General features: G+C 39.3%; 1 protein-coding gene across 2 annotated transcripts in view; it reads right to left on the bottom strand.

Annotated features, from left to right (window-relative positions):
• Positions 1-6,585: 6,585 nt before the first annotated feature.
• The window catches only part of LOC127933574 (A-kinase anchor protein 6-like), a 119,994-nt gene continuing 103,260 nt past the window's right edge, over positions 6,586-23,319 (bottom strand). For both annotated transcript variants that reach the window (XM_052530638.1, XM_052530637.1), the window contains exons 12-15: positions 15,961-16,176; positions 10,607-13,621; positions 9,314-9,433; positions 6,586-7,531 (exon numbers count right to left, since the gene is read on the bottom strand). In XM_052530638.1, the coding sequence (XP_052386598.1) occupies positions 7,490-7,531; positions 9,314-9,433; positions 10,607-13,621; positions 15,961-16,176 (3,393 nt within the window). In that variant the 3' untranslated portion in view covers positions 6,586-7,489. The remainder of the gene's footprint in view (positions 7,532-9,313; positions 9,434-10,606; positions 13,622-15,960; positions 16,177-23,319) is intronic.

The raw sequence follows: 23,319 nt of genomic DNA on the forward strand, positions 1-23,319 counted from the left end.
ATAGATAGATAGATAGATAGATAGATAGATAGATAGATAGATAGATAGATAGATAGATAGATAGATGGATAGATGGATAGATAGATAGATAGATAGATAGATAGATAGATAGATAGATAGATAGATAGATAGAAACACAATGTATGATTTTACTGTTGCTTTCTTGTCTCGGTTTTCATCCCTTCTGCTTTGTCTCATAAGGCACAAGTGACAACAAACCCACCCCATAAATCCATTTCCTGCAGACAATACTCAAGGCTGATCTGACGCAAGCTTTCAGCAGCTCATGATTTGCTCGCTGAGGGTCAGTGGATTATTTTGGAAGCCAGCGGTGGGCTTCGCTCTCAGAGACGAGGACTCAGTCAATGCCATTCTTCTCCGAACCACATGTTGACAAGTCAGCTTAATGTGAAGCAGGATAAACTGTGATTGGTGCCGTCGCCCCCACTGTTTGTCCCAACTCTCTCCATCTCACGCAAAAGAGAAATCTCTCTCCTGCTGGCTGAACAAACTGTGGCCGGGCCTCAAACTAGCCCACGTCTCTCCTGCCGGTTCCTGAATATCATCCTCTCCTGCGACTCCTGTGATAACAATCAGCACAAGGTCTGTGTTAAATGAAGTCAAGGGGATTTTTGCAGAGGAGTTTGGAGGTTGTATGACTGGTTGCTGGTGGTTTGAGCTTATCAGGACGTGGCGTGTTAAACACTTTATGCGGTGAAATGAGTGTGTGCTCCATTATGTGATAATTCTGTCAATCATGAGGTCATCAGCACAGCTCCTATCACAAGAGGATAATTGGAGTTGTAACTGTGAATTACATTTTTTTCTCTCCCTCCTTAAATGAAAGATAACAATACACGATGAATATGACTGCTTCTTTTTTACAGAGGTGATTACTGATGACGTCTCTTAATTAAAGTACCTCTGATTAGCTATTTTAATGTGCCACATAACTGGAAACAACATAATTTGAAACCTTTAACTTCTGCATTTATTGAAAAATTGAGAAATATATAAAATATCCTACCAATCCAACAAAAACATATTCTAAGAACGTTTTGTCAATGTTCCCATTAAGTTATGAAAACATTATTTCAGAATGTCCTCAGAATGTTCAAAACATCCAGTTTTTTTCCTTTGGTCATGTCAATATTAGAGAAAACATTAAGGCAATGTTAAATGTTTATCAATTTGTAAACTTTATTGGAATTATATACAGTATTTGAATGTTGAAAATTTTCATGGCCCCATTATATTTTTTTGTTTTAATATCTGAACATGCAGTATGTCAAAAAAAAAAAAGTTCTATTTTAGCTTCCTGCATTATTATTATTTTTTTTTTTTATTAACACACCGAATGTGTGTAAGTTCATAAAACAACATTTTTAACAAAAAGCAAAAAAGTCTACATCTGGATCAGATTAAGAATGATGATCAAAATATAGCTGGATTAGATTTCGTCCATCAACACTCCCCAAAAGTTTGGCAGCCCTAAACCACTTCCTGGGTTGAAATTTCATTCGGTAACGTTAGGCAGTTTGGATTTATATGCTGTTCGATGCTTGATGATCACAATATTTTACTTGCGCATATTCTAGCTTCTGCTTCTTCTTCACTGTTTTTTGATCCAGACATTCAGTACTCTTTCAGAAGATATGTAACGAAAACGTCCTGAAAACATTCCCTGTTGGCTTGGTAGTTGCTGAAATGAAGGTTTTAGGTTCAAAATCGATCATTAACATCTGTGACAGAAAATAAATTGCAAATCAGTTTGTAAAACAAACAAATATTATGTTTACAGTAATGTACTAACAATGGAAGTACATTAACTTAAGGAAGAAACTCTGAGAAAAAAATAGCTTCTAATTGGATGAACTACTCTCTATTACGTATTCTTGCACATTTCATGTGTAAATCTGTCTTTCATTGCTGTACAGTATATTTAAACATGTATTCCAGTGCTGTGTTTTGCACCATAGACTTCCATAGTAAATGCACTATTGTAAATGTAATTATTGTTTTGTTTGTTTTTGGTGATTCAAAATAATTTTCTGTGCTTATCAACAGTACGTCACAGACACTGTCAATAGAGCTTAACTTGTTTTTGTCTCAGAATGTTCATTTAAATGGCATTGTTCTTTAGCCAAGATGTTTTGTTTAGATTTTAATTTGAGTGTGTTAGAGAGTGAATGGTCAGGAGGATGGTTCACAAAAACCTTCCAGTTCCACATATATGTGAAAATGTGGGCATAAAGCGTGTTTAAAAAATAACCTTACAAGCTGTGTTCATGCGATATGAAACGGATTATCATAAAAATGTAGTAAGTTTATATAATAATTAGTGCTTCTAAAAGTAAGTGCCAAACTTAACCCTGGGTACAACTTTTGTGTTTTGTGTCATAAGACCCACATTGGTTTTACATGCAATTTGCCAAAAAAAAAAAAAAAACACTCGTGCAAATACAAAACCTCTTGTAGCTTGACAGAGACTAAACATGAAAAATATATGAAAAATAAACGAATAATTAATAAAATAAATAAAAAGTAAATACATATATTATATATCACTTCTAATTTACCTTGTTTTGTCTGTTGTGTTAGGGGTCGATTTTACCTACATATTTTAGTATTTATTAGCTTGACATGCATGCCAAACACCATTAGATCTCATATAGTGTTCTTGCCCGTTTGGAAGAGTAAACAATTACGGAATGTTGTTTTTAGGTGTACTATCCCTTTAATGATATGATAATTCGTTTTCAGTTTAATTTAATATATTTCCTAGCTTTATTCATCATGGTTTGTGCAGTGATATTGTCTGCTGTATGTGTGTATGTTGTTTCATTATACGTATGTGGGTGGATGCAAATGCAACAGAAATGTAATACTTCCTGAACTTGTCAGGGATGAATTCTACCAGACTCTTCCTCCCCAACACTGATGGATGGAGTAGATTGCATTAAAAAAGCAAAGGTTAAAGGTCACGGCAACGGCCTCTCTTACACTTCTCCAAGCCTGTAATGAATTTTGAAAGATTGCCTGAGTGTTTGCAGAAGAGAATCGCAGATCAAGTGAGAATGAGCAATGAACTTCTGTGGGATATTACACACGAAGCTGGGGAGGGGAAATCGGCGTGGAAATGATTGATTGGATAGGCCAAAGGAAAATGACATCATGGATTTTGTTTATTCTCCATGGTGTGTGGCACGTGGCCTTTTAACCCGCCGTGTGATTTCATATCAGATTGTTTTCTAATACGCTTTGATGACTCTTTTGAAATCCAATCACTCAGCCTACAAATCTCCCGTTCCACCACATCCCAAAGCTGCTCTATTGGGTTGAGATCTGGTGACTGTAGAGACCATTTGAGTAAAGTGAACTCATTGTCATGTTCAAGAAACCAGTCTGAGAAGATTTGAGCTTTGTGAGGTGGTGCATTATCCTGCTGGAAGTAGCCATCAGAAGGTGGGTACACTGCAGTCATAAAGGGATGGACATGGTCAGAAACAATTCTCAGGTAGGCTGTGGCGTTTAAATTATGCTAAACTGGTACTAAGGACCCAAAGTGGGCCAAGAAAATATCCCCCACAACATTACACCACCACCAGCCTGAACCGTTGAGACAAGGCGTCCATGCTTTCATGTTCTTTACGCCAAATTTTAACCTTACCATCTGAACGTCGCAGCAGAAATCGAGACTCATCTGACCAGGCAGTGTTTTTCCAATCTTCTATTGTCCAATTTTATGTGAGCCTGTGTGAATTGTAGCCTCCGTTTCCTGTTCTTATCTGACAGGAGCAGCACCCGGTGTGGTGTTATCCTGCAGTAGCCCATCGGCTTCAGGGTTCGATGTCTTGTTTATTCAGAGATGGTATTCTGCATACCTTGGTTGTAACGAATGGTTATTTGACTTAATGCTGCCTTTCTATCACCTCTAACCAGTCTGCCGTTCTCCTTTGACCTCTGACATCAACAAGGCATTTTCGTCCACACAACTGCCGCTCACTGGATATTGTCTCTTTTTCTGACCATTCTCTGTAAACCCTAGAGATGGTTGTGCGTGAAAAATCCCAGTAGATCAGCAGTTTTTGAAATACTCAGACCAGCCCGTCTGGCACCAACAACCATTCCATAATGTACTACGTACAAGGTCATTTCATTCACCATAAATGCTTCTTGGCAGCACAGATCTGACTAGTATCCTCTCAGCTTGAGCTGGACAGCCATGATGCTTTTTCCCATTCTTTCACAGGCCTATCATTACTTTGAAACATAAAAGCTAGTGATGTATAGACATCCTGTCAAGATATAGAAGTCTGTGTTATGGTGACATGTCAGATTTAATATCGTGCCTTCACATCAAACTTTCTTACAATGTCGAGCCAGCGGTCCAGCGCTCTGATGAAACCCATGCATGTTTGCATTGATGGATCCTTTAAAGTGAAAAGATAGCAAAGATAATTGATTGAATTTAAATGAGCGTATCTGACATCAGTACAGGCTGGTGCATCTTTACCAATGAAGAAAAAATGAAAAATAAAGGCATGTTTCATGCAGATGTGATCAAAAAGTTAGGAACACTTAAACAGTTAAACAGCGTAAAGTTTTCAGTTCATGTCAACCAAACTAAAAAGGCATTTCTGACATTTGAAGGTCATTCTCAAGTTCTTTTATCCCATTTAAACTCATGTGGAAAAAATCACCCACAACTTGTCTTCTTTGTCACATAATGTCATATAATCAACAGCGATCTTTTCAACAAAGAGACTTCAACTTATTAATTTTTCCATCTATGCCTGGGCAAAGCCTCCAAATCAACATTCTGACTGGTTGTAATTGCAAAGCCACCATGGTTCGATACACATGACCTTTACTACCTTTAAAGCCATTTCCATTTCATACAAAAATGTCCTGTTAATTGCAAAAGGGGAATAATTTGTTCACCATGCAGTGTTTTGAAGACAGTGTAAGAATTCATTTCCATCCTAATTTATCAATGCCATCATCCAATGACAAAAAAATGATTTTAAATATTAACGTGACTTTCCCGCTCAAATGTAATATGGATCTGAAGCCTCCACTCTGGACCAACACTGGGAATCATTATTGCGAGATTAAATTGGTCAGACAGTTTTATAACGTTTGGTTTTCATTGCATCTGTGCAGTTTGTGTTATTGCATATTTGCAACTATTTAGTTCTGATGGGGGGGTCAGTATGAACTTTGGATAAAAATATAATAAGTGAACGTGAACACAAAAGATTGCTGTTTACCAGAGAAATGTGCTTAAAGCAATAGTTTCAAAATTTGCCTAAAATTTTTTCACCCTCAGGCCATCCAGGATAGATTTGGAAAAATGTAGCATTCCATCACAGTAGATCCTCTGCGGAATGAGAGTCCAAACAGCTAATAAAAACATCACAATAATCCACACAACTCCATTCCATCGGTCTAGTGAATCAAAAAGCTGTGTGTTTAAGTTGAAATCCATCATTTAAAAAATTTGTACTCTAATCCATCACTCCTGACCAAAATACCAGTCCATAATTCATAATAATGCTTGTGGATTATTGTGATGTTTTTATCAGCTGTTTGGACTCATTCTGATGGCACCCATTCATTCACTGCAGAGGATCCATTGGTGGGCAAGTGATGGAATGTTACATTTATCCAAATCTATTCTGATGAAGAAACAAGCTCAGGATGGCCTGAGGGTGAGTACAATATCAGCAAATTTACATTTTTGGATGAACTATTCCTTTATCATAAAAGCGTTTGATTTTGGGTTGTAGTGTGACAGGTTTAGTGAGATACACTAACAAACTGTTCTCCCATTTCATAAAGAACCAGATACGCATTGCTTTCTCGTCCTCCATGTGTTTTTGATTCCTGCTGACTGATTTTGTTCCGGTTTAAGCGTGCACTCATCATCAACAAACATGCAATCCTCCAGGAGCCGATGGGCGATTATGGCAGAGAGCTTATCATCAGGCCACGGCGGCGCAATCAGGAGGGTGCTTGATTGGCTGTGGAAGAGTTCCAGAGGTTCCAATGCCACTGTATATCTGAATCTCTGAGGGGCCTATCACACAATCTTCAGAGTCATCAGGACTTCCTGTAAACAGCATATTAGCCACAAAAATAACCAGCTGAAGTTCAGACACAGCTTAAAGCTGCTGCATATGACCCGTTATCTATAGTATGCTGCTACGGTGAAAATGTTTTGAGATTTCTGTGTAGGTGCATGTTTGATGTGCATGTATATCACAAACTGTTCAGAAGGTTGGAGAAGAAATTTTTGGGAAAGTAATGAATACATTTATTCATTCAGGCCACATTAATTTGATCAAAAGTGACAGAAACGACATTTATAAAAAAAAAAAAAATCAGCATATTAGAATGACTTCTGAAGGATCATATGACACTGAAGACTGGAGTAATGATGCTGAAAATTCAGCTTTGCATCACAGAAATAAATTACACTTTAAAATAGATAGTAGAAAGAATTATTGCCTGCTCTAAAAACTGTGACAACTAGCCCCAGTCTCACTTATTACACATGAAAAGAATGCAGTGTGCAGCGAGTTCATTAAATTATGTTTATTTATGGAAGTTTTCTTGTACATAGTTCACCATGCAGTCTAACAGTAACTATTTATACACGTCACGTGACAGAAACAGTAACACGACTATGAAGTAATATGACATCATTATATACCAGGGTTTGAACGTACAGTTTACATATTTACAGATGCCCATTCATCATTCTCTGCCTTGCCACACATCTGCTTTCTCACCTATCACAGGACACACGAGGGGGTGAAGCAGTGTTTAACAAAATGTAGTAACTGCAAGGCACAAAATGTTTATACATTTCTTTGTTTATCAGGGAGTAAAACGAAATCTCATCAAACTGCCATAGATCACATGCCACACAACACCACACAACCGGCATGTTGCATAGAAACTGTGGCGCTACGTCAGTCAGCTAGAGAGGAACGTGATGCCTGTTTGATAACCTCCACCTGAGTGATCTCACAGTGTGGAGACCACAACGTCACGTCTCATTGGAGGCTGATTAGGACCACATTACTGCCCTCAAATAACATGCCTCAATGTTTAGGCATGAAACAACTGAACCTGCTTACATGTTGCTAGCTGGCTAATCAGGTCTATTACAGAAGAGGCTTATGTGTACTTTAGTGGTGTACTTTCAGTGTCAGATGGGGTCAGGACGGTGGAAGACTGGTGAGGTAGCTCAGTCAAGTGTGGAGCTTGAAGTGGAGGTCACCAGGAGGGCAAAGGTCACAGGTAAATAGTAAAGCAGCCAGGAGGAAGAGGATACAGGAGCAGAGGATGAAGGACTTCGATCTCTAAAGTGCCAGACTAATGGCCCATGCATTAATATCCACTTAGTTGTCCGTTCCAGACCCCCACATCACCACCCAGAGGTGGTGCGTCAGACCACAGAGAGCCTCCACTAGATCAGTCAGCGTTTACACACAGGTGTGGCGAGACTTCCAGAGAATCTCTTCAAGAAAAACACACAGATTCACATAGTTAGTTAAAACTGCAGTACACACACACATCATTTTTTAAATATAATTTCCAATTATTTCTTGTAAACAGCAAAATAACCTAAATCCACCACATAATTTATATTCCTTTGCATATACAATAATATATATATATATATATATATATATATATATATATATATATATATATATATATATATATATATATATATAATTATAATTTCTGCTAAATGCATTAATATATATAAATAAAATTATCTCGCTCATATTAATATTAATCACTGATACATTTAACCTATATAATGACATATATCATATATCATCATGATTGCGTGAATATTTCTGAGCAGCAAAAGTGATAGATCTGTAAAGAAATATATTGAGGGTCGAGTGTTACCGTGTCCTATACGACTCAAAATAATAAACCACAAAGTTAACAAAATGATTCTCTACTGTTTTGAGCGAGAGCCCTTCTTGTTTCTTGTTGTTTTATGTATTGATTTGTCCTCTATTCAACTATTAAGAATTTCTTGAAAAAGAATGAATAAATTAAACTATTTTACACACACACACACACACACACACACACACACACACACACACACACACACACACACACACACACACACACACATATATATGATTATATAATGTATATGATCATTATAATATTATTGCAATTCAACATCCTGTGGACAATTCCATTTAAATGCACCAAGATATTATGTGTGCAATACAGCATTGCCTCTGATTAGTATGTTTGTTAGTTTGGCTCAGGTCTTCTCTGTGTCTTGTGACACTGCAGTGCATTTGACTGTGCAGTGTGAGCTGAACCCACAATGACCGCAGGGCTGACATGATAGTGTCTGTAGAGACAGATAGTTGGCTCTCTCTGCTGTTCACCGTGTCCCTGAAGCCTCGGGCGCTTGCTGAAATGTGTCCGACTCACCAACTACTAACAGTCTTCAAGATGACCTTCCCTTTGTATCATATAACTGTTATCATTTCATCATATTTGTATGTGGTGGCTACTCACCAAAACTCACAGTTTCTTCTAAATTTATGCTCATGAACTGAAATGTAGCCAATTCCTAAAAACAAATTTTGCCCAGTACTAGCTCAAGTTTGTGTGTTTGCCATGTTAATTCTGTCAGATTACAACGTGTCTTATTGTTGCAGTCAGGAAATTTGTTAGAGATTAAGAAAGCAACTCTGTATGAGTTATCCATCTGCTGTATATGCATTTCATCAAGAGAAATGATTGCCGACTGACACAGGTTCATTATTCCAGCCCTGTTGTGATGAGGCCCAGCAGCGACCGAGAAAGAGACGTTAAGAGAGAGAGACAGAGACAGAGAAAAATGGGAAAACAATTCCAAAGCTTACCCCATTGGATGTACGGACCACGTTATGTAATGAATGCTTTTCAAACCAATTTACTGGTAAAGGAGTCATCATGTAGAAAGTACAGTGGTCTATAATTTAAACCATAACACTGTCAGTCTAGACCAGGCATTTGCGTCATCGAGAAGTGAGCCATTGGGTTTTTATCAAGCAGAATTTCACAACCAACAATGGAAAAGCACAAAACACTCATTTTAATGCATTAATTAATAAATCATGCTAACGTGCATTATGGAGTGCACTGGAAAATGGGGTGGTTTGCAATGTAACGATTGACATCAAAAAGACCCCACGGCTGTTTTTCAGCAGTGCGGTAGAAGTTCCCAGGAGGGAGAGGTTGTGTGTGTTGAAGCGAGTCCTATAGCACCTACCTTGACCTGAGGCCTGCTGCTGAGTCTACTCCTTCCTGCAGAAGAGCTATCTGTCTGTGGACTGCTGATCTGAGCCCTGCAGCCCTCCGCAACACCACCGCTGCTCTCTGACCTTGCCAGCTGGAAGAGAGACAACAAGAAAAATGTTACATTCTTCATTTTTATTTTTTTATTTGTTAGTTTACATTACCTTTACTTTTTACATTTAATTTAATTAATTTTAATATTATAAATTAAGTTAAATTCAATTATTAAAATGTTCTTAGAATTTTATTACAGTTTGTATTTCTTCGCCAATAAAGTTAGTAAACAAAATAGAAAAAATTATGATTGTTTGCAGATAAGTTTCACAAAAACTTCTTCCACTGGAAAAGTGTTTATAGAAATGTCAAACAAAATTATTCTTAATTTCCTAAAATGTTCTTAAAAATAGCTGTCTTTGCATATTCAATTATTGCATATTTTAACATGAAAAAATTATCACCTACAAAAACAAAGTTTCACCTGTATACGTACATTTGCCCTGTTGTTACATTATGTATTTGGCACTATACTCATGTATGCTGGAAATGCTTCTAAAATGTGATATATATATATATATATATATATATATATATATATATATATACCAATAAAGTACAGTGAATTAAAACTGAAAAATTTAGAGAAAAAAGACAGACAGACAAAAAGATAGACAGAGCAGAAAGAATCATGACTAGATTGAGTTGGGGGAGTGTCGTTAGTTGTAATAGTTCCCTTTCTGTTTTCACATGAAGCCATCCAGCTATTTTAATGAAATCAATATATCCATATGTGTACAAACACTGAAATTCAATTGATGACTTAAGTAAAATTTATTCTGTGTTTTCAGTCTCAATGATTAGCTGGGAAAAAACATAATTTGCCTGATATAAGGTCAAATGTAGGATTTGCAGACAGAGTTGAAAGCAAGCAGGGAGAAGTTTGCATATGAAATAGAAAACGACTTAAAAAGAACACAAATACATGCTAATTCAGTCATGAAATTAAGTAATGATCCTCGCCGCATTCTTGCTTATGAATCATAATATAATCTGACTGATTATGATTATTCTGTTCTGTAGACCTTAAAATTTTAAATCTATGCCGGCAAATCCTTCTTCCATTAGCACTTCAGGGGGAAAGCGGCGGGGAGGGGTGAGAGAATGAATAAAAAATCCCCTCTTAAATATTTAGTCAATGAGATGAATTCAGCAGAAACGCACACTGCTCTCATTACAAGCAGATAGGGCACAGTGTAATGTTGAAACACACCTGTTTATGAGTCGACTTGGCTTCCTGTAGAGAGCAGTGCCCCTTCCCGACATTCTTCTGTTTCATCAACTGTGAAGCAGGAGCCCTTTCATCGCTATCAGTCTTCCTTATCAGCGGACAGTTAATTTTAGGATTAATATAAAGGCTGCCATCCTCTTTTAAAGGATTTGTAGTGGAGCAAGAGACTCTTATCTTAGTCATTACAGGGGAAATATTGGATTCAAGCATTTTAGTATCTGCAAAACATTCAACAGTATCTATCGGGGTTTCACGTGGTAAAGGATTAAGATAAGGCGCCTCATTATGGCACTCTGGCTGGCTACCAGCTACTCTTCCTTGAGAAATACCATGTGCTTTTAGGTATTCATCACAACCCGATGAAGGTGCTGGGCTTGGGAGACTGGCCGGCTCTGTTACTTTGGTGGCATGTCTAGTGGGCCGTTTGCTAATGGACATGCTGTAACAGAGAGGAGGGCCCAGGTACACTTCCTCTGAGCAGGCTTCAAAGAGCGGCTCTTCGTCATGGAGATCTGGCGTACTCGAAAGTGTCGGGGTGCTGCTCTTGTCCTCTGCATATGTGCTGACCTCTCCGCAGTCGCTATCGTGCGAAGACAGTGACAGATAAGAGTAGAAGTCGCCCTTGCGCAAATGGATAAGCCGATGGGAGTGCTCGAGGACCTTCTCTCTGATCTGAGATACAGACGTTGGGCTACACACCTCCGTAGGCTGCTCTGCCTGGGCCTCTTTGGTCTTCAGGGCCACAGATGTCATGTCAATGATCTCCATCACAAAGTCATGGACACTGTCACTCTTGGGCTCTACAGAGATGAAAGCAGGGTGGTTGCAGCTCTCTGAAGAGCTTTCTTGATGGTTCTCGTGGACGTCACTCAAAAAGGTGGCGAGCTGCTTCTGTCTGCTGTGAGCGTGTGCAGCTAAGACTGAACACTCTTCTATCGGAGTTATAGATGGGGAGGGAAGGTGGGAATTGTGACATGGCAGCTCGCCTTTCAGCTGCCCTTCCAGGGAACTCAAGCTCAACTGTTCACATGACGATGGTGAGGTGGCAGCCACCATATCACTTTTGATGCCATCCGTCACATAACAGTTTTTAAATGATTCCCCTTTCTTGGTTAGCAGACCTCCCTCTTCCCTCAGCAGTTCGTCGTCTTCATCTTTCCCTTCGATGTGAGTTCTTTCGACATTGCCGTTCTCCATGTCATCCACAAAGCGGGTGATATAGCTCCTGGTAGCGTCCTTTCGGTTGCCATCCACCTCCCATTGCTTGAGGTTCTCGTTTTTAGCATTAGTGTTGGTTTCTAAGAGTTTCAGCGCAGACCGGCTGAGAAAGTTACGATCGTTGGCGGTCTTAACGGGTGACAGGATGTCTTTAGACATGGTGCCACACTGCAGTTCATCCACTAGATCTGCCTCATTTTTCTCTTTATTCTGAGATCTAGGCTTCATCCAGCTTTGCAATTCACCCTTTATATCATCCAGCCCAAGAGCAAGGGAACCTTCAATATACTCCTCCTCTGAGGTTACACTAGAGTCGTCGTCTTTAATACAGAGCTCTTCTTCAGTAAGCGTCAGAGTGGAGCTGGAGAGAAGATCACTGTCATCCTCATCGTCAGTACAGGCTGAAGTGCAGGAAACGTTGACGACCATACTGATGCTTGCGTCAGTCTCGTCGGTTTGTTTACGGAAGGATGCGTTGGACTCAGCAGCCACGCAACGGTTCATTTGCACAGCCAGGTCCTCGGATGCCACAGACGAGTCCTCAGTGCTGCTCAATTCTGTCAGCGAGGCTGCCGAGCTCTCATTAATGGAGGAGGGAGCTCCAGCAGAGCGTGACCCACGCCACAGCGAGCTGCTTTGGAGCGTTACGTCAGAGACACTACGTGTCATCTTCATTGCAAGAGGGCTTTGGATGTCCTCAAGGCGTTTTAGAAGTTCCAGAGTTCTTCTGCTGAGTTCCCCCGTGGACTCCACAGTCGATTCATTGTCCCTCAGACTTTCCTTACTCCCCGCATCTTCTGCGCTCTTACATGGAGTAAGCCAACTTTCCAGGGATGTGCTACGAGTCAGTGCCTCTTTGCTCGATGGGAATAACTCTCCTACTGCGAAAAGAGAGTCAAGGGAAGACCCCTGGGAGAGCTGTGCAAATGCCTTTTCAAGCTTTTGCTGTGAAGTCACCCTCTCTTCGTCTCCGCTCATGTTGAGATATTTGTCATTAGCCTCTTGGCTTAACCCAAAGCTGTTGGAATGAGTCTTCGCTGGCTCCTTGTGGTGTTTCCTCTTGCTTTCTCCACTATCCTCTTTCTTCTTTCTCGTGATATGCCATCGCTGGTCTCTCTGCCCAATAGTAAGACTATCACCATATTCTGCACACTTGTTGGCACGCTCCAAAACTCTGTCTATGTCTTCATCAGAGACTCTGTCTCCATCAAGAGAATCTTCTCTGGTAGGAAGGGTGAAAGTAGCACAAACTTTCGGATCATCATTCTGGAACATTCTGGTCTCCATGTCCCCTTCACTCACTATCCCACTTTCGCTCTCGGATCTCCTGGCTGAATCCGATAGCAGCCCCTGCTTCGCCTTCAACAGGTCTCCCAGGATGTCAGGTAAGCATTCAGCTGAGGAGAAGGAGGAATCCATGCTTTGGCGCTTCAACACTGACTGCTGGGATTTGGTTGAGGATGATTTGTGATTATACTGGGGTTGTTGGTAGAGTTCAACATGTGGCAGACTGTACACCTGATAAACAGGAGAAGAAGAGCCATTTAATTCTGCCGAGCTCAAGGCTGCTTTGCACCGTGTGTCATTTGTGCATGACTCGGTGAGACTTAAATGCTCCTTTGGGGAATCAAGATTGGACTTAGATCCAGGGTTTTGCTCATTTTCACAGTCCTGTGTTTCCAGATCACAGATGGTCATGTCCATCTCATCCCACTCCCAAGATTCTTCCGTCTGGCCATGGAGGTCCATGAGAGAAGACTCAATGAGATTTTCAGGGACCTGTAATGGACAGAAGAAAATACTTCAGAGGCATATAAATACTTGGTTGGACTTTCAATTAAGTTAATCTATGACAAATACATTTTTGCTTAGATATGGGCATTCAGCACAGGGCATAATTACACAAATTGCTTTGCTTCTTGTTCAAGCAGGAAGGGTTTATTTATATGATCCTCTTTATCTCATTACTCTAATAAACTGGCAAATTTAACACTTGCTTTGTATTTCATATATCCCATAAAATGAATTTTTATTTGATTTCTGTTTATTCTCTTTCTGCTGATGAGGAAAATACTAATGCACTGGCTTGGATCGGTGCATGATAAAAACCCTCATCTGTGAGAACAATCAATCAGTCTAATCAAATAAGAATAATTTTAGTTAGCTGCCTCAGCTAACATTTGTACCCCGACTGCAGCAGATAGATTAATTATAACCTTTAGCTATGCCATTAAAAAAAGTCATTTTACCATTTTGTGGAAGGTTAAACAAGACTTACTAGCATGGCCTTAGATTTTTGACTGAATAGCGGGCACAGTGTCTGCTACTCTATTCAACTTTAAAGAGAAATCATGTAATAACTCGACAGTGTCAATTAAAGCTCTTTTAAAAACCTTTTTTCCCCTTGTAACACTCACTCTTTCACTGGCTTACCACTACCTTAAGAGCAGGTTAACGTTAACTTAAAAAACATTGTCTTTCATTGACCTTCAGAATTCATGATATTTAAAAAAAAGGAAAGAAAGAAAAGAAAAGAAAATCATCCTACAAGATTTTTTATTTTTTATTTTTTTAGACACCAGACTTGTTGTGAGCAAGGCCTCCTGAAGCATTCAACAGTCAGCTATTTCATCATCTCACAAAGTGTACTGTATTCACAAAAACAAACTCTTCCTATTATTATTCTTTTCCTTTCTTCTGCACCCGCTGAATAGTGAAATTGCACTTCAGCCCCACAAGGTCAAGCTGAGCAAGGGGCCAGTAATTTGTCTTCTCTGTGTAAGAGAGTGGACGCTCACAAACAGGTTTTCTGCGTGAATCATGCAGCCTCCCCAGAGCCCTGCTGCTACCATGCAGGAATGCACAACATCTACATGACAAAAGGCAAAGTCTAGCCCTTGGCCCGCTCCCCCATTTAACACGCACTGTAACGGTCCCACACATACAATAAGAGACTAGTTAAGGGTTCCGTTTTCAGGATAGGAAGTCTTTTTATATTGCAGTGAACACAGTATGTGCACATGTTATGTTGTTTAAGAGACTACTTCCTCCCTTTCAGTGCAGGATGGGGACACAGGACCAAGTTATTTCATTGCTACGGGTTACTCAATATACATTGAGAACAGTCAGTTATTTCTGGCAGCGCCTGTAATCGATTGAGTTCACAGTACAGTGAGTATCTGGGGAACGCATCTAGCCACTGTCCTCTTACTATGTGTATTCAAGAATAATATGTGGCCACTTTCCCTGCCTTATATATCATTCTTATTGCACTGTTACAGCGGTGCTGCACTTTATTATTGGAACTAGAGTAGATCTGCTTTACAAATTGTCCTGGACAGCTTCCTTTGAGCAGAGAAACATATAAGGAGATCTATGAAATGCCTATTCAATGGGTTCAATAAAATATATATAAGCACGTTTATTTTTACAATTATAATGGTTACATTAGGAAGCAGCATCTCCTTGCTGACATAATTAAATTGGTTGTTAAAAATAAAGACATTTTTATACAAAATACTAAAGAACTGCATCAAGGAATTGATACATGCACATTGCTGCATTAAACATCCAACATTGTAAGGTCAAGGTGTCAACAGCGTAAAAGGGCCATTTTTAGTCAATTTAGAAATCATTGCATACTGTTCACAAACTGGGGTGAATTCACTAAACAGTTATGCCCCTTTATACTATCAGCGCTGATATAGCACTGTTACATTTGAATTACACAATTCACCCATAGAATGCAAAAAATTTTAGCATTATGGAAAAAAGGAGGTAAACAATTTGTTTAATTAAAAGAGGTGTTTGTGTATATTTGCGAGATGGGAAATTGCATCATGCAAATAGTATTTTTTGAGCTTGTTTGCATCAATTTGAATAATTCCTTTAGTGAATTAGGTGCTAAATAATGCAAACAGAGCACACAACTACTTAAAAAAAGAATACAGTACACAGAGTGCTGTAAACAGTATGCTAGTATGCCACTCCACCACAAACACAACTAAACCGCCCAAAGTGTGGACAGCACTACCTGTGCATGCACCACCCTGTTTATATTCACAACGTACAGTATGTTATCTTGTTTACTTGTAACTGTAGTGTAAAGCATATGTGACCTGGTCTCTGCCCAGCGAGCGTTTCAGTCTGGTCTGCCACTGAAGGACCTGCATGACGATGGCCTCCCAACGTCTCTCCAGGTTGACCTGCAGCAGCTGCAGCGACTGGCGCTCTGCCTCTGAGCTCTGATGTTCAGGCCCATCCAGCAGCCTCTGACAGAGCCTCAGCACGGAGGAGATGCCCTTCCGTCTGCCCCGCACCTCCATACACAGAGCCTGCAGAGACAGGAGCAGGTCAGTCCTCTCATGCACTCATAGACTGGTGTTAGTCAACAGGGTTCAACATCCCTGTCATCAGGGTTCAGGGTAATTTTTTTTATGAAAGAAAGTTTTACTCTGACTTCTCTCTAAAAGCATAACTTTGAAACTGCAGATTGCCAAGCTACTAATAATTTAAAGAGGTTGAAACTAAAGTCAAGTTAGAACAAACCCAAATCATGAAACTAGACTCCCTAAATGACTGAAATGAAAATAAAAAAACATTGATTAATAGCTGTATTACAAAAAAAATAAAAAAATAAAATGAAACTAAGAGAACTTACTGATAGAAATAAATACAAAAAAAAACCCTTCATCAAATGCTGTTTAAAAAATAAGTAAGACTAAGAAATACTCTGATTGATAGAAATTAATACAAAAATAATTTTCATGAAAGAAACCTTAATGATAAAACTAAAAACACACTGATATCCATGAATGCACAAAATAAACATTGATAAAATGCTGTATTTAAAAACCTAAATAATAAATCTAAAACAGTGCTAGAGATGAATACATAAAAAAAAGTAAAACAAGAAAAAAAGAGAAAAACTTAGATAAAAGTAAGTTTTGCTACAAAATTACCAAATTAATGCTGTGCAGGGACTTCTGGAAAAACTTGATTCGATCCATTGCTATTTTTATAGCCGGTTCATTGACACAAATGAAACTATTTGTTTGTGTAAAATTTTAAAAAAAAATTAATATCATTTTTTATTTATTCTCTTTGAAACTAATGATACAGATATTCACTTTAAAAATATATTTTAATATTACTGAATACTTAAAAAGAGAATGCAGAATGCTACTCGGGGACTTCTAGTTATTTTACTAACTTTTATTAAAAAGAATCAAACAAATAGAAATAAATCACTAAAATGAATCAGACTTTCCAGAGTTACTTTAAAAATGGAAAGAGACACCTTCTATAACAGTTACATATAGGGTGACCATATGCGCCGTTCATACGGGACATGTCCCGGCCAGGATTTTAATATTGTCTGAAACATCCAGAGCAGTTTGACCAATAACATGCAGGTATTGTACATAATCGACCAATCGTGGGGCTGCGTGTGAGAAGGTGAGATCTAGAATAAGACTTGTTATAAGGTCTAATATACAATACAAAGTAACGAAAATAGTGAGAAACACGACACCTGTTGCCACACAAAAAAGCTGAGCTACAAAAAATATAGTACAGTCTATAAAAATGACTTTTAATGAACTATTCATTTGCCCCAACTGCAACACAGGGTTTATTGAGATCCATGCATGTGAACTCACTGCACCTCAGAGCCACTCAGTTTCCGTGGTATGAATGAACATAGTGAATGAAAAGAGAGAGACAGATGGAATCACATTGAGAGAGAAAGAGACTCCTGTGCGCTTGCTGAGGTCTCCACAACAATTCAGCATGTCAGAAGCGTGTAAATCACATCCCCCTCTCCCCATAAACACGACAGAATTAAATATTTAAAGGCCAAAGCTGCACTCGCATGCTTCAGTGTCCAGCTATGAAACTTGTTTAATGAAACCGCCAGAGCATATAGACTGTCCCAAAGAAAGACCACATACACACATTTTGGAGGTGCTGAATGTATTCTGACACTCTGTAACCTGCACCAAACCCCCCTTTAAATATGCAGCGACAGCTCTGCGAAGAGACGGTGCTACTCCATGTGCGTTATGGGACGAAAACATTCAGACAACAATTTATGCAAATCCGGCCAGCCCCGAAAAGCACTGCCTTACATTTTCTGTACATTTTTCAATAAATATTAAACACCATTACATTTCACCATTACATTTAAATTGGATTTTATTTTTCCTGGAGTGCTTCGCTCCTCTGTTTTAGCATAGTTCCCTCTCCCGTGTCTTTTTTTTTTAAACATGTAATGAGACTGTAAAATGCAATGGCAGCATGCTGGAGAGAAGGCAGAGGAGCGGACACGCTGATAGAGTTATCATGCACAAAAGTTAAAACTTTGACATATAGAAACGTGTGAGGTGATGGAAAACTGGCCCTCAAATGGGCACTATTTTTTAATGACGTACAGTGTCTGGGAAATGTAGTGGCCTCTGTACTGGTACTCTTAAAGACAAATGCAAATATTTTACGGCAAAATAGCTAATTTCAGTCAAAGTTAGACTTTTAGATGTCATTCAGCCTCTAGTATCAGGTTACAATATTTGCACAAAAAACTTTTTTTTTTTTTTTAACAATTAAATGGGGGTGGGAGGCAGTGGGCCCTGGTGCCTCATTCCAATATCAAAACACCAAGAGAGGAAGACAGAACAGCATATTGTGAAAGAAAAGTCAAATGAATGAGAAGGGTCTCAATTGTTTCTCCTAGACAACAATGAGATCAAATAGATCTCAGTCAGGTGCAGACATCTTCATACAAACGCAAAGTTTCTCATCAAATTCTCTCAAAAATCAATGACCTGAACTCAAGACACTTACGCACTTAAAGGGGGGGTGAAATGCTCGTTTTCACTCAATCTCCTGTTAATCTTGAGTACCTATAGAGTAGTACTGCATCCTTCATAACTCCAAAAAGTCTTTAGTTTTATTATATTCATAAGAGAAAGATAGTCTGTACCGATTTTTCCCGGAAAAACACGACCGGCTGGAGGCGTGACGTGTGGGCGGAGCTAAAGAATCACGAGCGCCAGTAGGCTTCTGAGAGCATGTGGAAGCTGTGACATTACCGTGAGGAAAAAAACATCCAAAACAAACCATGGCTAACAGTCAGATTCAGCGTATATTTATGATCCAGAATCAGATCCAGAGGCTGAAATTTACCAAGAGCAGCATCAGCAATCAGTCTCTATGTGGTATGTACTGAAACTGTATATATTTGCTTAGCGGTTTTGGAAAATGACTAAGTTCCACTTTGTCGTCTTTTTTTTTTTTTTTTTAAGCTGTACATGTGGAAAGTGCAATTTGATGAAAATATCGCATGTTGTTTGATTGATGTGCTTACACGCTGATAGCTAAGTTAACAACACAGAGATATTTGAAGCAGTTTTACTCACCGCCTTCGGTTCCAACACACGATCGGGACCCTTTTTCGTTGGGACTGCATTATCCTTAAGAAATAAACGATGTGCAAATCCGGCGTCAAACTGGACCTTGTTTGTAAAACAAGCATCTTCGAAATGCAGGGAACAAACACAAACACTTGCACAACTCCGTTGATGCTCTGTAAAAATAAACTCCATCCACTGGACCCTTAATGCTGTTTCTCTTTTGGTAATCTGTGCAGGGTTGTCTTGCCCTGGCAACCAAAAACACACTCCTTTTGTGACATTTCGTGACGCTCTCGCTCTAATCAGTGAGTCTGTGCTCAGCCGCTCAGTTGCGCTGCTATACGGGAGCGCGCGCTCTTCCAGCAGAAGTGCCTTAGGACCCATATAAGGAAATTCCGCTCCATTTAACGTCACACAGAGCCATACTCGAAAAAAACTTTCCGAAACTTGTGACAAACCGGAAGAGGTTTTTTTGGAACAAAAATACTCCTTCAAACGTACAACTTAATTTTTGAAACTTTGTCTATGTTTAGCATGGGAATTTAACAGTGTAAAAAACTCAGTATGCATGAAATAGCATTTCACCCCCCCTTTAAGCAATTTCAAATAACCAACAATTAGACCAATAAACTACAGACCTTGCAGAAGAATTGCTTTTTCATATCAGCATTGTTACCATGAACAAAAACTAAAATGGATATTGAATAATTTGGAAAAATAATTACTAATTGAAAATATATTTCCATGCCAAAATAAATCAGAATGTAATTAACTAACATCATTAATAATTGTAGACAATAGATTTTGATACAAATCAACACATGAACTCTGGTGGCTTAGAAAGTATAAAAATTACATTTAATAAAAACTAAATAAACTGAAACTAACAATAGCCAGGTTTCCATACAAAGTTGTGAATTTAACTTATGCGCAAAATTGTAATATCGTACAAAACATTTGTGAACAAGCACCTTTTCCATCCAACGTGTCAAGGTGAACAAAATCATCACTTCCTGATAAACTGGAATTATGCATCACTAAGAAAAGCAGAAGAAGCTACTGAATATAATAATTTTTTTACTTGCACCTCAGAATGAGCAGACGGAACACAATGAATGCAGTTATTGCTTTCGGAGGTGGATGCTGCTGTATGGGAACGCTGTCTTTTAACAGTTCTGGGGCACAATTAAATATAAATAATTTGATGACAGACTTTGCTCTGGCATTTCTGAATGACCATATAACAACACTTCAGATGCTGTGGAACAAGATTTGTCTGCTGGTTAGTCAGGATTTACCGTCCCATAGCGCAAAGTCACATTACTTTATTGATGTGCTTGGAGGAATTTATTCGCAAAATTCATTTCCATCTCCGATTATTCGCAGTAACACTTTTTCGCACAAGTCAAAAACCACCTTAAGCGAGTGTAAAAACTTTTTTGAGAAGTAAGGCATTTTTATTCAAAATTCAGCATTTCCATCACTCGATTCTGATGCGATACTTCAAAATGTGCATAAAAGCTGGCTGATGGTAACTTATGACAGAGTGAAAACGAAAGAATAAAAATCAACAAAGAAATAAAAAGCTATGTTAAAAATTCCAAACTACAATAATACTTAATTTTTGGAAGTCCACTTCACATTTAGTCTCAGCCTCAGTCGTCACACCCACTGACTGTTGGCTGAACGTCTGATGCATACGGCACACAAAAGTGGAAACACTTCAGGTGTTTTGAAGTCATCATCAGATGAATTATACAGGATTTCCAGGAGACGTGTGTGTCGTGTTCTTTAATGTTTCGCCTAGAAACAAGTTGAAAATGAGCCTATTAAAAAAAAAAAAAAAAACTGGAGTGTTCCTTAATTCGTCGGAGAGCTTTACACACTGTTATTGTGGCGGCATTTCCACGCCCTGAAACGTGATGCTAAATGAGACGAATTGTGATTGGTTGTTTAACATGTCCATCAAAAGACCTCAGGGGCGGGCCTTGGCCAAAGAAAGCTGCCATGGATTCCAGACCTTCTGCCGTCAGTGTGCAGGTCTGTCTACGCACAACTTCACACTGTGCTTCAGAACTGGGCAATAAAAAAAATGGCCTCTGGGGAGTATTTTGTGAAACAAAACATAAAAAGCTACCCTTCAGCTGTCCATCCACTGTTAGAACATACAAGATTGCAGACCCATCATCTATCAGGTGTTTTTTAATAAAGCTATCAGAGGATCAGCCGCCTGGCATCGTTCTTAGGTGCTAACACAATCTCCAGAACGGCAGTGAGACTATTCTCGCGCCTCACTCCCCTGGCTGTTATCGCGTGGCTAAATCCATCTGGTGTACAGTATTAATCTACAGGTCTCTTGCTATCAGAGTCTGTAATCACACCTGAGGCGGAGAGCCGAGCCGTGAAGATGCATGTGTATAACACAGACCTCCCAAGAGTGTTCCTCCAAAAAACTGCTTATCTCTTTATTCAGCACAAAATGAGAACAGACCGTGCCTCCTTCCAGACGCAGCCTAAAGCCTTTAAACTCCAATTCCCCATCTCTCCCTCCCACCTAATTTCATTAAAACCTAAGCCTTATGATATTCTGACATATTTTTGGGGTGCGACTTAAGCATGAGAAGAGTTTAAATGACGCATGCACCAGTGCTGACGCGCTTTCAGGAGGATTGAAAAAAGCCAGACGACAGACTCTGCTCTTTTGTTTTTGGGGGTATTTGTTTCCCGTTCTCCGATGGGAAAACGAGCGCACACTTCATCTCGCTCTTTACAGCCACTGCAATTTTAACATTTTCAATTAATCTCGGCCAGATTGAGGAGCGGAGCCCCAAATCTCTGACAGTGACCCAGTGGATATTCAATCAATTACAATTCATTAGAAATCTCTGATTAATTCTATTTGTTGATTAAGTCAATTAAAACCACAAGCACTTGTTATCGCAAATGAGTATAACGAATTCATGTTGGCCATTTGTTCCCAGATACGTCCCCTCGGCTCGACAGGCTCGAGTTTCATCAACGGCTGTCAGTCGATGCCTCGTTCCCGCGACACGCTAATAGAGAGAAATTGTACCGCAGTGAGCAGATAGACAATAAAAGCAAACCTAACCAACTGAAATTCGATGTCAGCAGGCTGACGCTAGTCATATAATACAGGGAAAAAAGTTCACGATGAAGGATCCTGTTTTGCATTCTACTTGACGTGTTCGTTATTTCAAATATGTCTAAATTAACCAAGTCTGAAATGCACTGGTTTGAGTCGCGCTGTCAGTGACCTTCCACAAAGCTTGTTGTTAAAGAATGCTTATTTTTAATTATTTTCCTCCTTTAAGATAGAAAACTGAAAGTGTTTCAAAATGAGACTAATGTGTTACGAACGGCAGACGTCATCTTTACCGCGCTAAAGCAAACAAATGGCAGCAAAGTGATAACGCTGCCATCAATGGGGACATTTTCTCATTAGCGCCTGTAAATGAAAGCAAGCGGCATGGACGTATAATGAAAAATACGACTCTATGCATGCAAGTGTGTGTGTGTGGCCAGTCGATTGTGTGTAATGAACAGGCCTGTCACCTGTCTGCTCCCCATTACTCGCTGATGAGACGCTAACTCTGCATTTGCCGTTCTCGCACACCCGTCCCAAAACTGACTTAATGCGGTTAGCACTTGCCAAAGAACAGGAGTTCCTTATTTCAAATCATGGAGAAAGTATTGATATTATATCTGCGCCATCACATTCAATCAGCTGGACGGGGCCCGGAGGATGAGGCCCCGGGGCCCCACGCTGCGATGAGCTGATCAAAGATGCCGGCGAAAGATGTGGAGATGGACTCAAACGCTGCTGCATATATTCGGTCTGGCTTCCATTTAGTCTAATTCTCCAATGAAATTCCTTTAATAGGAACGTGGTTTGGAATTGGAGGTGTTTTTGAAAAGGCTCCCAGTGCTGCTTGAAATGACACAGTGATCTCTAAAACAGGTGACTTTTCTACGCCGAGTATACAATAACTATGGCACAATCCATTTTTAACAACATTTTAATTTAATCAATTTTCATTACTTTTAGAT

This window comes from Carassius gibelio, chromosome A17 (assembly GCF_023724105.1).
Source record: "Carassius gibelio isolate Cgi1373 ecotype wild population from Czech Republic chromosome A17, carGib1.2-hapl.c, whole genome shotgun sequence".
Classification (NCBI taxonomy): Eukaryota; Metazoa; Chordata; class Actinopteri; order Cypriniformes; family Cyprinidae; genus Carassius; species Carassius gibelio.